Raw genomic sequence first — 15,423 nt, 5'->3', positions numbered from 1 at the left:
ATTAGAGGAATTACAGTATATCTTCTTTTTTATTGATGCCGGAGAGGAGGAGAGAGAGAGAGAGAGAGAAAGAGATAGAAACATCAATGATGAGAGATAATCATTGATTGGCTGCCACCTGCATGCTCCCTATGGGAGGTCGAGCCCACAACCCCGGGCATGTGCCCTGGAGTGGAATCAAACCTGGGGTCATTCAGTCCAGAGGCTCTCATGCTATCCACTGAGCCAAACCAGCTAGGGCTATCTTCTTATTTTTAATTTCACTACTGTAGTAGGTTACTATAGTATGTACAATTAAGGTGACACTCTTATCTACCATTAATGTGAAGGGCATGAAATCTCTTTTCATTGGGGAGAGATCTGCTATGAAATAATTATTCATGTAAACCATTTAAAAGAAACCTTCTACACTTCAAGATAACAGGATGAAACCACCTTTGTACCTTTCTGGTAATCTTGGTTCTGTTTCCCCTCTCATGCCTCTGTAGGCCTGAGTCTACAGAACACATTCAGTGCTTGCTGGTTGACTGATAATAAAAACACCTTAAGAAAGGTTCCCCTGCAGTTTGGGAAATCTGAGATCATTTGGGATCAAAAGCTGAACATACTAACTGGTACCCTTGATTTCTTTTTTTTTTTCCTCTCTGTATCGATTAAGGTATTACATATGTGTCCTTATCCCCTCATTGGTACCCTTGATTTCTCAATGAGGCTTACGTTGTTTTTATAATCAGCATTCCTTAAAACTTGACAAGGAAAATAAGCACAGCATCTACAACAGAAATTGAATTTCTGAGGCAAAAACTGATGGTCAAGTCACCACCAGCACACGAAAGCATACAAGGATGGCGGTGAAATCTGGCAGAAGTTGTGAAGCTTGCACAGTGGGTCCCGAAGCCTTAAAGGCAGTTACTTTAGAAAATAAAAGAAGGCAAAAGCTAAGCTTTCTTAGTTTTGTGGCTATAGACAGAATACAGACTTAGGAGCGGTGATGTGTGGAAACCACATTTAACTTTCCATAGTTCACACTAGATGAAGGTTCTCTATCATTGTGTTATTCTGGTGCTTTAAGTATAGAGTTCAACTTCTCTCTCATCGATGTTTCTAACTCTCTATCTCTCTCCCTTCCTCTCTGTAAAAAATCAATAAAATATATTTTAAAAAAACAAAAAAGAATAAGTATAGAGTTCACCTAGCAACTACTAGTACTAACACACACACACACACACACACACACACACAAAAAACAACAACAAAACAAACAAACAAACAAACAAAAAACAACAACAACAACAACAACAACTCAGTGACCTCAGGGGAGACTCAGGAAGATAATCAGAAGTTTAATTGGAGAGCAGATATGAAAACCAGTGATAAGAGGGAGTTACAAGCTGAAAGGAAATGGACCTTTTGTTAATATTAAGTGTAGGAACATCTCAGTTGTGAAGCTGAACAGAGGTGCAGGATACATCCCTATGCCATTTGTTATTTTATGTAAGTATAAGAAATGGAAAATAGTAGTAGTTTCAGAATCACTTCATATATTAAAAAGTTACTTTAGGGTAAATGCCAGTCTGTTCTACAAATGCTTTGGATTTCTTACATTGCCCTTAGTTTTTCTTTTCCCTCCTCCTCTTCCTCCTCCTCCTCCTATTGGTCAAGTTTTCATTCCTCTCTACTGTAGAAATTGTCTTTAGCTGTGATTAATAGCTAATAAAAAATCTTGTACATTCTCAAATTTAACAGATGATATATACAAGATTAAGCCCTGTTTTCTGGAAGATATATTTGTCGCTATGTGCATATGATTATCTTTTTCTTCTTTAGAAAATAATTAATAAAATTCCCCCTTTGTTGACCCTTATTCAAAACCAGAAATGCCTGAAGTATGAATGACCATTCTGAGCCATTCTTACCTAAATACCAACCTCAGTGACTGAATCATTTGCTAAGATTCGTGGTCTGATTGAGTATATCACAAAGATTTTCTCCAAATGGTATAGATGAATCCAAATGGATTATATTATTCACTTTCTTTTTCACCTATCTTTTTAGAACTTAAATATCCCTAAGAGCTGTGCATATAAATGTTTATGTTTATCTTAACATCTCTTTTCTTTTAAACAAATAGCCATATTAATTATATCAATAGCTATACCCTTGAACAGTATATGTGAGTTATTTTTTTAAATGATGAATTCATCTTGTATATAACTATTGTTCTTTGTAGTGGTTCAAGTGTTTCTTATTTAAAGTGTTGTCTATGAACCAGAAGCAATACCATCATGGAGTTTTTGTTAAAAATGAAAAATTTTAAGTCCAATAGACACCTACTAAAAAAATCTAATCTATATTTTAACAAGATATCTCATTAATTTGTATAGATGTTTGTTGAGAAGCAATGAATCAAGACTATAAATTTTTAAAAATTAAATAACAATGAAAACAATATTGAGGGATAAATAGGCTGGAAGGACATAGATAAATACACTGAGACCACACCAGGCCTTAGGGTTAGAATGGTGTAGTACATGTGTGCAATGGAATACTACTCAACCATAAGAAAAAATGAAATACTGCCTTTTGTGACAATATGGATGGATCTTAAGGATATCACACTAAGCGAAAAAAGTGAGATAGAAAAAGTTAAGAACCATATGATTTCACTCATGTGGGATATAAAACTGAAAGCAACATGTGAACAAACATGAAAAACAAATAAGCAAAAACTCATAGACACAGACAACAGTATGGTGGGGACCAGATGGAAGGGGTGGGGGGGTAGTAAAGGGTAAAGGGGATCAAATATATGGTGGTAGAAGAAGAATGACTTTGAGTGATGGGCACACAATGCAATATACAGATGATGCATCATCAAATTGTACAGTTGAAACAAGTGTGAACTCATAAAAGTTCTTACATGTGTAGATGGAGCAAAAGAAGGGATATGTGGGAAGGTTGCTTGTGTCAGGATTGTTGTGAGTCCTATTATTCTAAATAGCCAGCAGGGATTCCGATTATGAGGATATTGAAAAGGAAGAACCTACTATCCAAAGGAAATGATTCTTGTATAGAAATTCAAGGTAATTATGATAATGTAGCCACTTATAAATTAGTATCTACAGAAAGACTGTTAGTAAATAGGGAATTATGTCTAATCTTAAGAAGTCTGTTATATATATATATGTTTGTCTCTGACACATAAGACAGGATGAAACTCTCCCTGGTGTCACCTGGAGCTGCAGAGCTGAGCCAAGGTGCTCTTCCAGATGGAAGCTTTATACCTGATGTGGACAAAAATTGGTGGTGGGCAGGCATGGCTCAAACATAAGCTCTCTCTACTTTTGTGACTTAGAAAAGTTGTTTATCCTCTCTTAGCATCCTCTGCCTTATTTTTAAAATTGGAAAGTGGAGGGAGGAACAGATTTTACAGCCTAGAATTATTGTAAGGTTCAATTAAAACAGTGTATGAAAATTAATTGTCATAGATTAAATATATAAGTTATGGTAATTGTGATTATTTATTGAAAATCTTAAGCAGCACAGGCCTCTGAGTATGCTTAGCATATATTCTGAAAAATAGTAACAGTTGAAAATTTCAGAGAATCATGATTTGTGTTTTGTTTAGGGTTTCTTTTGTCAAAAGAAGCATTCTTTTTAAAGGAACATACAATTTTGTTGCTGCCAATTAGAAAAGTATTCATTCTAATCTTGAGTAATGCAATGACAATAAAACCTATTTAGGTTTTGGAAACCTATACAAGATTTTTTTATCCCAGCAGAGGAAGTAAGAATATGGTTCCAGAAATGATATCCTGCCAGGAAGGATTGTATCCTGGAAAACTAGGAAGGGACCAAATTTTTTTTTAAAAAAAATCTGTGCTTAATTTAGTATCCTATCTAATAAAGAGGGAATATGCTAATTGACCCTCACACCATTGCAAAGATGGCAGCACCACAGCCAATAAGGAGGGATTAAGCTAATTGACTGCCCCACCCTCAAAGATGGCGGCGCCCACAGCCACAAGATGGCTGGCAGGGGAGGGTAGTTAGGGGCAACTGGGCTGGCAGGGGAGGGCAGTTGGGGGCAATTGGGCCGGCAGGGGAGTAGTTAGGCATCCAACCAGCAGTTGAACATCCCCGGAGGGGTCCCAGATTGGAGAGGGTGCAAGCTGGGCTGAGGGACACCCCCCCTCCCACAGTGCATGAATTTTGTGCACCAGGCCTCTAGTGTTATTATAAAAAGAAAGGGACTAAATGAAGAAACACTGTAATAATACCCAAATGACATTTGTTATCATTAAAAAAGAACCATGTCCTTGAAAAGCAGTCCTTTTATAAAATTGTTGTGATTTGCTGTCATCTAATCACATTTCTACTCTAATTTAACTTTACAGAATGTTGGGAAGATGTCTAGAGAGCCAGTATAGAGAAAAGGTAATTTTATTTAAGGTCAAACATTTTGAAACCACCATATAATGGCGGTTTTATCTTAAGAATGCTTAAGTAACATTCTCCGTTGCTCACACTTGTTTGCATTTCTGTCATAGTGTCTACAGGAAACTTGGAATCTAAACCTGAATTCTGATCTCTAGTGAATAATTCTTTAAAGAGTCAGTTATCTCATCTGTAGAAGGGCCTCTGTAATATATGTTCCAGCTACTGCCGTTATAGTTTTGTCAATGGATATATCATCGCTGAAGGTCATATCAGTGTATCTGTACATAGTGAGCAGTCCACAGATGCCTGTTCTCTATCCCAAATATATATGTTATTTCATTTTACAAAAAAACTTATTTTAGTTATGTACTAATCATCTGAAAATGATAATAGGACCAATTTAAAGATTTAAAAACACATAATTAGCCCAGCTGGTGTGGCTCAGTGGTAGAGCATCGAACTATGAACCAGGAAGTCACAGTTCTATTCCTGGTCAGGGCATATGCCTGGGTTGTGGGCTCAGTGCCCAGTAGGGGGCATGCAGGAGGCATCCAGTCAATTATTCTCTGTTATCATTGATGTTTTTCTCTCTATCCCTCTCCCTTCCTCTCTGAAATAAATAAAAATATATTTTTTAAAAGACATGATTATATTATTTTTATATTTGATTTCTAGGTCACAGGTAGTTTGTACAAACTCAGAAAAGAATAATATTTTTCTTGGAAATATATGCTTGTGGTTTGGTTTGCGCGTGCTGCTATTTTTTTTCTTTTTTCTTTTCTTGGTTAAACATCTAAATCTAGGCTGCCAGCATCCTAGAAATTACATTTGCAAGAAATAGAATCTATTTCATATTCTTAAAATGTTTAAGCATAAATTATTCTATTTTTGGTGAAAGTAATCTTTACAAGATTATTTCCAAATATATGTTTTGGTAATCTCCAAAAATATTGGGCTATATATTTAAGTGCATAATCATTATTAGAATGTGGCAGTTGGGAATAAGAGCTGATTCACTCCCAAAATCTTACATTTGCACAGCTGTGTCTGGATTGCAGGCATAAGAAACAAACAAGAAACCCTGTCTTGTGAATCAGCTTGAAATATTTTGGAAATAAGTTTCTACAATTCTTCTTAATGATTATAGACATATTATATAAAAATTACTTCACTAGTTTATTATTTTTTTCTATTTATCTTTAAATGCAAATAGATATTCTCCCTATTTAATTAAGTGTAGCAAATCAAATTCACAGAGTATCCTCAAACCATGATCTGAGACTGGCTAACTGTGTAGCCCGTTCAATTCAAGTTTTTCATTTGAGCCACTACATGGGTTATATTTGTGACCAACAGGATTTTAAGGGCCTGTTTCTCTTCAGAACAAGCCATTGTGAGTCACATTAGGGCAGGACTATAATTCCTTGGCCTGCATGCAACTTCAGAACTTCCAGAATAGAAATAAAATACTGCAATTGTTTCTACTTATATCAGAGCTAAAAGGAGAAAAGAAAGTTAGATTAATTTCTGAGGTTATTATGGAATCTTCCAAATATAATTGTCAAAACAAGCATCTTTCTCTCAGTTTAAGAGACTACAAGAACTTTAGCTCTGATTCTTTTAAGCACCTGATGCAAGAAGCAAAACCAAGTTATCAATGTGTCCCTGTGGAGAGTAAATAGTCTATTTTTTGTTTTTAGAAACTGGTTTAAACATACACTAGGTAGAAAAGCCCAGCAATCTCTGTATTGGGCTCAGATGCAAAATAGGAATATCCTGAGGCCTCTCTGCTGGCATTGGGATCCTCGAGTTCAGGTCTCAGAAGCCACAGGTTAATCCTCCAAGTGAGCAAAGTCTAGAAATTTATCTAGTTCTTTCCTGGACGCCATGTATGCTTCCTTCATTCCAGATTTTAATATTTGTGCCTTTTTGTGCATGAACTTTACTATCTTGAGGCTCTTCCTAGTACTTATTTTTCGTGATTCTTCTTTTTTAAGTTTTTGTTAAAAACAAGACTGTCAGTTTCCAATTATTTAAATGCTGAGTACGTGCCCATTGTATTTTTCCCAAGAAGAGATGACTACTTTAGAAAAGTCGGATTGCTAAAAAGAAAAGAGGGAAGAAAAGGAAGGGAGGGAGGGAGGGAGGGAGGGAGGGAGGGAGGGAGGGAGGTTGGAACAAAACATTCTTAAGTCCTTTAAAGAACTTCTGTCTCCATCTGATATGAAAAGATAGTGCCTTGTGGAGAGCAGATCTGATGTTCTCTTTCAGGCTAGTCTTTTTATGGAAACAAATATGTGATGCTTACTGTTGTTAGATAAGGGGCACAGCATTGATTGTATCCACTTAGGATTTTTCAATGTCACTTTCTGAGAGTGATCATAGATTTGGTAATATTCTCAATACTAACATCTACCACAGAGGATATTTGTTACAACTTAAGAAAAAAAACAACCAACATGAATAAAATTGGGTTTTATTTTTTTGTACATTTTTTACTTTGTTTTTGTTTCATGCTTTTAAACATTGGGGAATTTTCCTGTGTAAGCAAAGGGAAAGAGCTCAGACCATAAGTAATTTTTTGTTTGTTTTTATTTTCTATGTAGCTAGCTATGTGATTTGGGGTAAGTCATTTAATTTCTCCATGTCTCAAGTTTTCATTTGCTATAACAAGATGTTTGCATGAACTATAAAGTTAAGTTATTTTCAGTTTTAAATTCTATGCTGCTTGAAAATAATCAAGTGATATATGTGATCAAATCAGCAGTGTGTGTATGCCTGTATGTGTATATGTGGGCACACATACCAGTATATGGCGTTTAAAATTGTGATATGATTTACATACCATAAAATTCATTTTTAAAGTGAACAGTTCAGTGGATTTTAGTGTACTCTCAAGATGGTGTACCATCACTACCTCCTAATTCCAGAGCATTTTTATTACTCAGAAAGAAACCCCATACCAATTAGCACTCACTCACATTCATTCTTCCCTCCCCTAGCCCCTGGTAAACATTAATTTACTTTTTGACTGCATGGATTTTCCTATTCTGGACCACTAATATAATGAAATCATACAATATTTGGCCTTTCTGTATGTTTTCATTCACTTAACATGTTTTAATGTTGGAGCATCTATTATTGCTTTATTCGTTTTTGTAGCTGAATAATATTCAACTGTATGACCACATTTTGTTTGTTCTTCAGCTGATGGATATTTTATTTTGTTTCTGAATTTTGGCTGTTATTAATAAAACTCTAATCATTCATTTACAAGTTTTTATAAATATCTTTACAGTTATATTGAGTACATACCTAAGAGTGATAGTGCTGAGTCATATGGTAACTATTTAACATTTTGAGAACCCACCAGACTGTTTTCCAAAACAGCTGCACCATTTTACATTTCAGCAATATATGAGGAGTTCAGTTTCTCCAAATATTCACCAATATTTGTTATTGTCTGTCTTTTTTTATTATACTGATATTAAAGCTAGACGAAGTAATTTAAATAATTGAAAACTACAAATCAGTATCTCACATACATATAGATGTAAAAATTCTATATAATATTTTTACAAATATAACAACAATATATACAAATAATACTACATCATATCTAGTATTTAGAATGCAATGTTGGTTTAACATTTGAAAATAAATCACCAGTTTACCATATTTGAAAATTAAAATGAAAAATACACATGAAACCATATAAGCATTTCATACCTGCTCCCCCAAAAAGAGAAAACTAAACCAAAAATCTCATGGCAAACTAGGTATACTAGTAAAAAGGAACTTCTTCAATAGGATAAGCAGCATTTATGGAAAACCCACAACTGAGAGCTTATATAATGATGAATAACTGAATGGTCTTCCCCTAAGATCAGGAACAAGGCAAGGTGCCCCTTTTCCATCCGCTTTACTGAAGTATAATTGACAAATAAAATTGTAATATACCTATTTAAAGTGTACATTGTGATGCTTTGACGTAAGTATACATAGTGAAAGGATTCCCACTATAGAGTTAGTTAATACATCCATCATTTCTCATATTTATCTTTGTGTGTGTGTGTATAAGGACAATTAAGATCTAGTATCTTAGCATTTTCAATTATATAATACAATATTATATCATCAACTATATTCACCATGGTATACATTGACTCTGAAACGTATTCATCTTATAACTGAAGGTTTGTGCCATTTTACCTAACCCCTGCCCATTTCTCCCTCTCCTTACCTCCCAAGCCCTTGACAACCACCATTCTTTATATCACTGTTTCTGAGAGTTCAGCTTTTTTTTTTTTTTGTTCTCTACCTGGATTATTTCACTTAGCATAATGGCCTCTAGGTTCATCCATGTTGTCATAAATGGCAAGATAATCTTTTTTATTAAGGCCGGATAATATGTGAGATATACAGATTATATATATACTAGAGGCCTGGTGCATGAAATTTGTGCGGGGGGGGGGGGGGGGGGTTCCCCTCAGCCCAGTCTGCACTCTCTCCGATCCAGGACCTCTTGGGGGATGTCCGACTGCCGGTTTAGACCCGATCCCAAGGATCTGGCCTAAACCGGCAGTCGGACATCCCTCTCACAATGTTGGACCGCTGGCTCCTAATTGCTCACCTGCCTGCCTGCCTGGTCGCCCCTAACTGCCTCCCCTGCTGGCCAGGTTGCTCCCAACTGCCCCCTCCCTTCTGACCTGGTTGCCCCCAACTGCCACCCCCACTGGCCTAGTCGCCCCTCACTGCCCCCTGCGTCAGCCTAATTGCCCCCAAGTGCCCCCCCTGCCGGCCTGGTCGCCCCTAAATGCCAACCCCCGCTGGCCTGGTCACCCCCAACTGCCCCCCCTGCTGGCCTGGTCACTCCTCGCAGCACCCCTCCTGGCCTGGTTGCCCCACGCAGCCTGCTGTTCAGTCATTTGGTGTTCCCTCACGGCCCCCCCGCTGGTAGCTCGCTCCCCGCAGCCTGCTGTTCATTCCTCACCCTGCCGACCTGGTCACCCACGCAGCCTGCTTGTTCAGTCATTTGGTTGTTTCTCACTAAGCCTACCAGCCTGGTCGTAGGCAGCCATCTTGTGAGGGCATCAGGGTTAATTTGCATATTACCTCTTTATTATATAGGATGTATCACACTTTCTTTAAAGAATGTCCACTCTTGGCCCTGGCATTCAGTGTTGTACTGGGGGGGTCTATCCAGGAAAATTAGATTTAAAAAAGTAATAAAAGGCATTCAAATTGGAGATGAAAAAAAAATGAAACTATCTGTTCTAATAGATGGTATTATCTTGTAGATGGAGAATCCTAAGGAAACCACATACACATAGACACACACACACACACACACACACACACACACGACACACAACTATTAGTGAATTTGGCAAGGTTGCAAGATCAGCAATACAAAAAATCAGTTGTCTTTCAATAAAACAGCAATAAACACTCCAAAAATGAACTTAAAAAATAAGCCCACTACATAGCATTCATCAGTGATAGGTTTTTCTCAGGGCGTGTTTCTAGTAGAAAGCATAAAGGAAGAATGCAAGCTATCAATTTGGAAATAGTACTTATGTTAACTTTGGAGAGTGGAAATGAAGGCTTAGAGGTTGTACTTGACCAAAGCCACTGCTGTTTGAGTCCCTGTGTTTACACGTACATGTAGCACAGTGCTGGGCCATAGTAACTTGTTATTGTTGAACTGTGAAGCACAGGATTACTCTGAAGCTGTCCGTTGTGTTGAACATGAGAGCCTCCTGGTCCCTTGGCCATGTTTCCTGATTGGCATATTTTCATTTCTTTTAGGACAACAGTCCAATTTCCAGGTCTGATCCTTTTAGAAAAAAATTATATAAATATAATATAAAATATATATTTGGCCTAGAAAGACAGATACTCAGAGCAATTAATTGAGGCAAGTAAATAGAGGATGCTAATCTCTAGTTTTTTTCTTAAAGAAATGTCACAACTTATTTCCGAAGTGGGGAGAGAGTAGTGGAAGGGTCCCATTATAAAAACAAACCTTTGAATACGTTTTTTATTTAATTTCTAAAGTTTCCCACTATTCCCAATGGTTATTGTAAATCAGTAGCAAGCCACTAAGACTTCAGAGCCAGAATGGTAGTTAAAGTTACCAGTTGTTTTAAATGTCATTTAACAATTTGTCTTATTCAATGGGAGAAAGAATCAGAAAACATAATTTACAAAAGACTCAATATTTATATAATTTGAATTCACTTTTCTCTCCTGGATTAAAGAAAGAATAAAAACCTTTTAGTCTTTAAAATTTTGGCATAAATTATTCCACAAATTTTGTACATATGATAAAGCAAGAGTAAAAGGCTATCATATTGATTGTTAATATTACACCAGGCATATTGCTAATGTACATTTGACTAGGGTTTCTCAACTTATTGGCTTTTCTGACATTTTGGGTTGGATAATTTTTGCTGTGGGGGCTTTTCTATGCATTTTAGTGTGTTTAGCAGGATCCTTGGCCTCGAACAAATAGATACCAGTAACATCTGCTCCAAATCGTGAAAATAAAAAATGGCCTATGGGGCATAATCACCCTTGACTGAGAACTTTATAACCTCACCACAACTTTAAGGTGGTATAATTGTTATTCCTGTTTTATATCCATAGAAGTGAAGTGGGAGGAGGTTAACTTCCTCTAGGACACATACCTAATAAGTGCTAGAGTCAAAAGTTGAAGCTAGACTTCATCTTGATGCTTGCAGGCCCCATCCCGACCACCAGATTCTCTTACTGAATTCTTATTTGTTCATATAATAGGGTTTGTACAAGGCACAGCCATTAAGACAGGAATATTGCACTAAGAAGCCATGACAATAACTACTCTAATATTTCAGTATTAGGTAACATTTTAGCTAACCTATTTGAACCCCACATACCCCCAATTGCTTTCTTTTATTGATTATTTCAAGTGTAATTGTCACTAAATGGGAATAGATCTAGATGCTCATTGTTTCTGTAATATTATAAATTCAAACAATATTTTTATTACATTTAATGAGGTGACATTGCTTAATAAGATTATATAGGTTTCACGTGTACATTTCTATGATACATGATCTGTAAATTGTATTGTGTGCTCACCACCCAAAGTCAAATCATCCTCTGTCACCATTTTACCCTTTACTACCTCTCACACCCTTTCCTCTGGTAATCAACCATACTGTTGTCTATATCTATGAGTTTCAGTTTTCTGTCCCTCATATGAATTGCATGTTTTATGTCCTTCTTACTTCATTTTAAGGGACAGTAAGGTCTGATAGCAAAAGTGTGGATCTGGTGTCAGATTGCCTGTGTTTGAATATAGTCTCTGCTTTTTATTAGTTGTGTGATTTGGGGGGAAGAGACCTGGTCTTTCTGTACCCAAGTGTCCCCACGTATACACATGGGCTGATGGTAGTATCTCCACATCGAGTTTGAAATCCAAGTTCTGTAAATGTTAAATCTTAGTTTTAAAATGTTACTTGTTTTAAGCCCATCACTTTAATAAAATAAAGTACCAGAAGTATATATTATCCTTGCTTTGCTAAAAGAACTAGCTGAACACTTTCTCTGCTAAACCCTGAAGAGACTCTGAGTTTCTGGGGCAGATACAGCCACTGTTTCTCCAACACTGTCTTCTGAAATGTGTGTTTCATGTTTTTACTAACCCAGCTCTTGCCAGGCAGGTCTCTATGAAAACTTTGGGTCCTACCCTACACTGCTGCTACATAACTGACTGGGAAAGCTACAGAGTTCATTCATTTCTTTATTCAGTCATTTGCCCCTTAAATAACTCTCACTTTCTATTTTCCAGATTATGTTGTAAGTGCTGGATGATAAAGAAGTGTTGCCTTTTCTATAAAAATGTTTGTGGGAATTATAAAATATAGGCCCTGACATATTTCAAATCTGAACTCAACCATGATCTTCCTATTTGGCTCCAACCAGTTTGCTTAACCTCTCTGTGCTATTTCCTCATATATTAAAGTGCTGCAGTAATGGTTCCTGCCTCACGGGGTTGTTATAGTAGATTAGATGATATGTGCAAACCACACAGCGTCTCTCTAGCCTGTAGCGTACATGTGCTCCAAATGGTAAATTACATTCTTGGCTCCTGTATGATAGTTCTGAAATAATGGTAATAAAAATAAAACTGCAGAAATGTCCAGCCCATTTGGAAGAATGACCAGAGTAGCCATAGGATTTCACAATGGCCAAAGCTCGTGTACTGGTGCATCCAAAGATGTACTCAGACCGCCAAAGAGTGCTGTTTATTCTTGTTGCTCTTTTATGTGGTAGAAAACAATCTGGGTTCATGGGAGGGACATGCCCTCATCCTCTCTCTTGGAAGCTTTTCCTGTGATGCTCACCTCACTGATGTCTTTCATCCTCAATACCTTTGACACTTACTCCTAGACTTTATAAAATTTATTCTTTATAAATCAGTTATTCTTAATATGTTTTACCTCCCTAATTAGATTCTAAATTTGCAGGTAGGACACATACCTTTCTTTTTTTTCTAGTTGTTTTTAGTAGTTTTATATAGTGGTATTAGATTAATACATGTTAATTCAATAGTCAAAAACAGTAATGTGGAAAATCAGTGGATTTTGCTTAAAAAGGTTGGGAGATGCTGACCTAGTCTTCCTTCAGTAGCCCGTGTCCTACAGACAACAGTTATATTTATTTATGTTCCTCTGACATAGCTTTAGAGTACATTTGAGAAGTTTTTATATATTGTTTATTAATAAAATTTACTTTTAAACTGGCATATTTGCAACCTCAGTTTTAAAAAAAACTACTTAAAAACTGTTCTCTTAATGAAGGAATTTGATGGCTAAGTAGATGATCACATTAAATGCTGTGGAATGGCCACTCACAGAGTTTAAGTCCCTTCTGTGCAGTTACTCTTAGGATTGCCCTGAAGACCTGCAGCTGGACACTGCTGGTGGCCGTCGGGCCCAAGCCTTGCCTCTCCAGGGTTTTATTTAGTAGCATTTCATGAACTATGATTTTCATCCTGTTCATAACATCTCTGGTATATAATTACTTTCAGCCTTCACTTCATATTTTTTATGGAATGAGTAGTGACAGGTCAGCTGTGGGTGGATTTAAATGCTACTTCCCTAACCAGACCATGGTATATAAGTGTGTGTGTTTGTGTGTGTGTGAGTGTGTGTGTGTGTGTGTGTGTGTTTATCAGAGAGAGCGAGAGCGAGAGAGAGAGAGAGAGAGAGAGCATATAAATGGGAATGCAAGCCATACAGCCTGGGACCTGCTCCTTCCCTTTGTGCTCCTTCTCCAGCTGCCTTTCCCCACATGTGAGTACTTGAGTCAGTCTTCATGGCTCAGTCTGTTTATCTCTGATCTGAAAGTGCTGCTCACTGAACCCTCAGGTCCTGGGACCCTCCTGACCCAGTCAAAGGACATCATCAGTCTCACATTTTACTGTGACAGTGAATCCCAGTTTTAGAAACGAAGGACATTTCTTTGTGAAGAAGTTCCTACTGAGTGCCCAGTTTACAGAAACTCCATCTCTGTCTTGGTTCCCAGCTTATGAATAACTGAAATTCCACCTCGGATCCCAAGCCTTATGACTAAAGCTCTTGCCCAAGGTCTTTCCTGCCTCCTTCTCTGTTCTCCTGGAAGTCTGCCACTGTGTACCACTAGATCTCCGACATCACCTACTCTCCCATCCACACTTCCTTCCCAGTACTGCTGAACCTTCGGTGGGTAATTATTTCAGTCAAGTGCACCTGTCAAAGCCTCGGTTCTGGGATGCCCCCGATCTGCTCTGCACGCTGCTGAGTCAGCCCTGAATCACACTCTCTGTGGGTAGCATTTGAATCAACTAAAGTTGGCTTTGCAAGCTCAGTGCAAGCAATGAAAACTGAGTGCTGACAGCACCACGGAGGCAGCGTGGGAACGGAAGTCTCTGGAAGGTGGTCCATTTAACCCCATTTCTTCCAAAGGATTGACTGAGTAGCTCTAAAATAATTATATTGGATTGGGATTGAATAGTGTTATGCGGTGGCCTTTGACTTTCATTTGGAAAAAGAAAATAGATAAACATGATATAATGAGCATAAGGAGTGGGATTTCATGGCATAAAATTTTTACATATGGTATATATCATTTCTCCCAGGAGGAGGAAGAAATGATTAACTTCACTAAAATGAATGAATACTGTAGGCTTCCGGGTACCATTCACTAAAAGTATTGCTTTTGTGTGCCTGTATGTAAGGGAGTGTGGGCTAAATGGAATACATAGAAAGTTCCTAAATAGAATACATTGAGAGTATTAATCCAGAAATTAAAATTGTTTGTAATTGATTAATCTCTATATTTTCCCCCATGGTAGGACTTTTTTTTTTTTACCTTAGAAAAACACACATTTTATTTTTAACCTACACACACTACCCTATGTAATGACAATTGGTGTGACTTTAATTTGTTGGTCAACTACAGAAATATTATAAGACTTACTTGTATTATTGTAACAACTTTTCTATTTCAATTTTTAAAATTATTTTTAAATTGAATTTATTGGGGTGACATTGGTTAAGAAAACAATACAGGTTTCAAGTGCGCTGCTCTATAACACATCATCTTCATACTGAATCCTGTCTCTTTTTGCCACCATTTATCACCCTTTTGCCCTCTTCAACCTCTCTGACCCCCTTTCCCTCCAGCAATCACCATGCTATTATCGGTGACTCTTCGTTTTTTTTTTCCTTAACACTTTCACCCTTTTTATCCAGCTCCCACCGCCCCCCCCCTCCTTTCTGCCAGCTGTCAGTCTGTTCTGTGCATCTATGATTCCGTTTCTATTTTGTTTGTTAGTTAATTTTTTTCATTAGACTCCACATATAAGTGAAACCATATGGTACTTGTCTCTCTCTGACTGGCTTATTTCACTTAGCATGATACTCTCCAGGTCCATCTATGCTGTTGCAAAAG

The 15,423-nt window shown here is 37.2% G+C and overlaps 1 protein-coding gene across 20 annotated transcripts in view; it reads left to right on the top strand.

Annotated features, from left to right (window-relative positions):
• NRXN1 (neurexin 1) overlaps nucleotides 1-15,423 on the top strand; it is a 1,006,580-nt gene that overhangs the window by 63,277 nt on the left and 927,880 nt on the right. For 10 of the 20 annotated variants that reach the window (XM_070429185.1, XM_070429195.1, XM_070429182.1 and 7 more), the window contains exon 2: nucleotides 7,047-7,064. The exons of the other annotated variants lie outside the window; for them this stretch is intronic. In XM_070429185.1, the coding sequence (XP_070285286.1) occupies nucleotides 7,047-7,064 (18 nt within the window). The remainder of the gene's footprint in view (nucleotides 1-7,046; nucleotides 7,065-15,423) is intronic. 20 annotated transcript variants of the gene reach the window in all.

Source organism: Myotis yumanensis, unplaced genomic scaffold (assembly GCF_028538775.1).
Source record: "Myotis yumanensis isolate MYYU_CA2020_CCGP unplaced genomic scaffold, mMyoYum1.0.hap1 SCAF_11, whole genome shotgun sequence".
Lineage (NCBI taxonomy): Eukaryota > Metazoa > Chordata > Mammalia > Chiroptera > Vespertilionidae > Myotis > Myotis yumanensis.
This window is presented reverse-complemented; position numbering and strand designations above follow the sequence as displayed.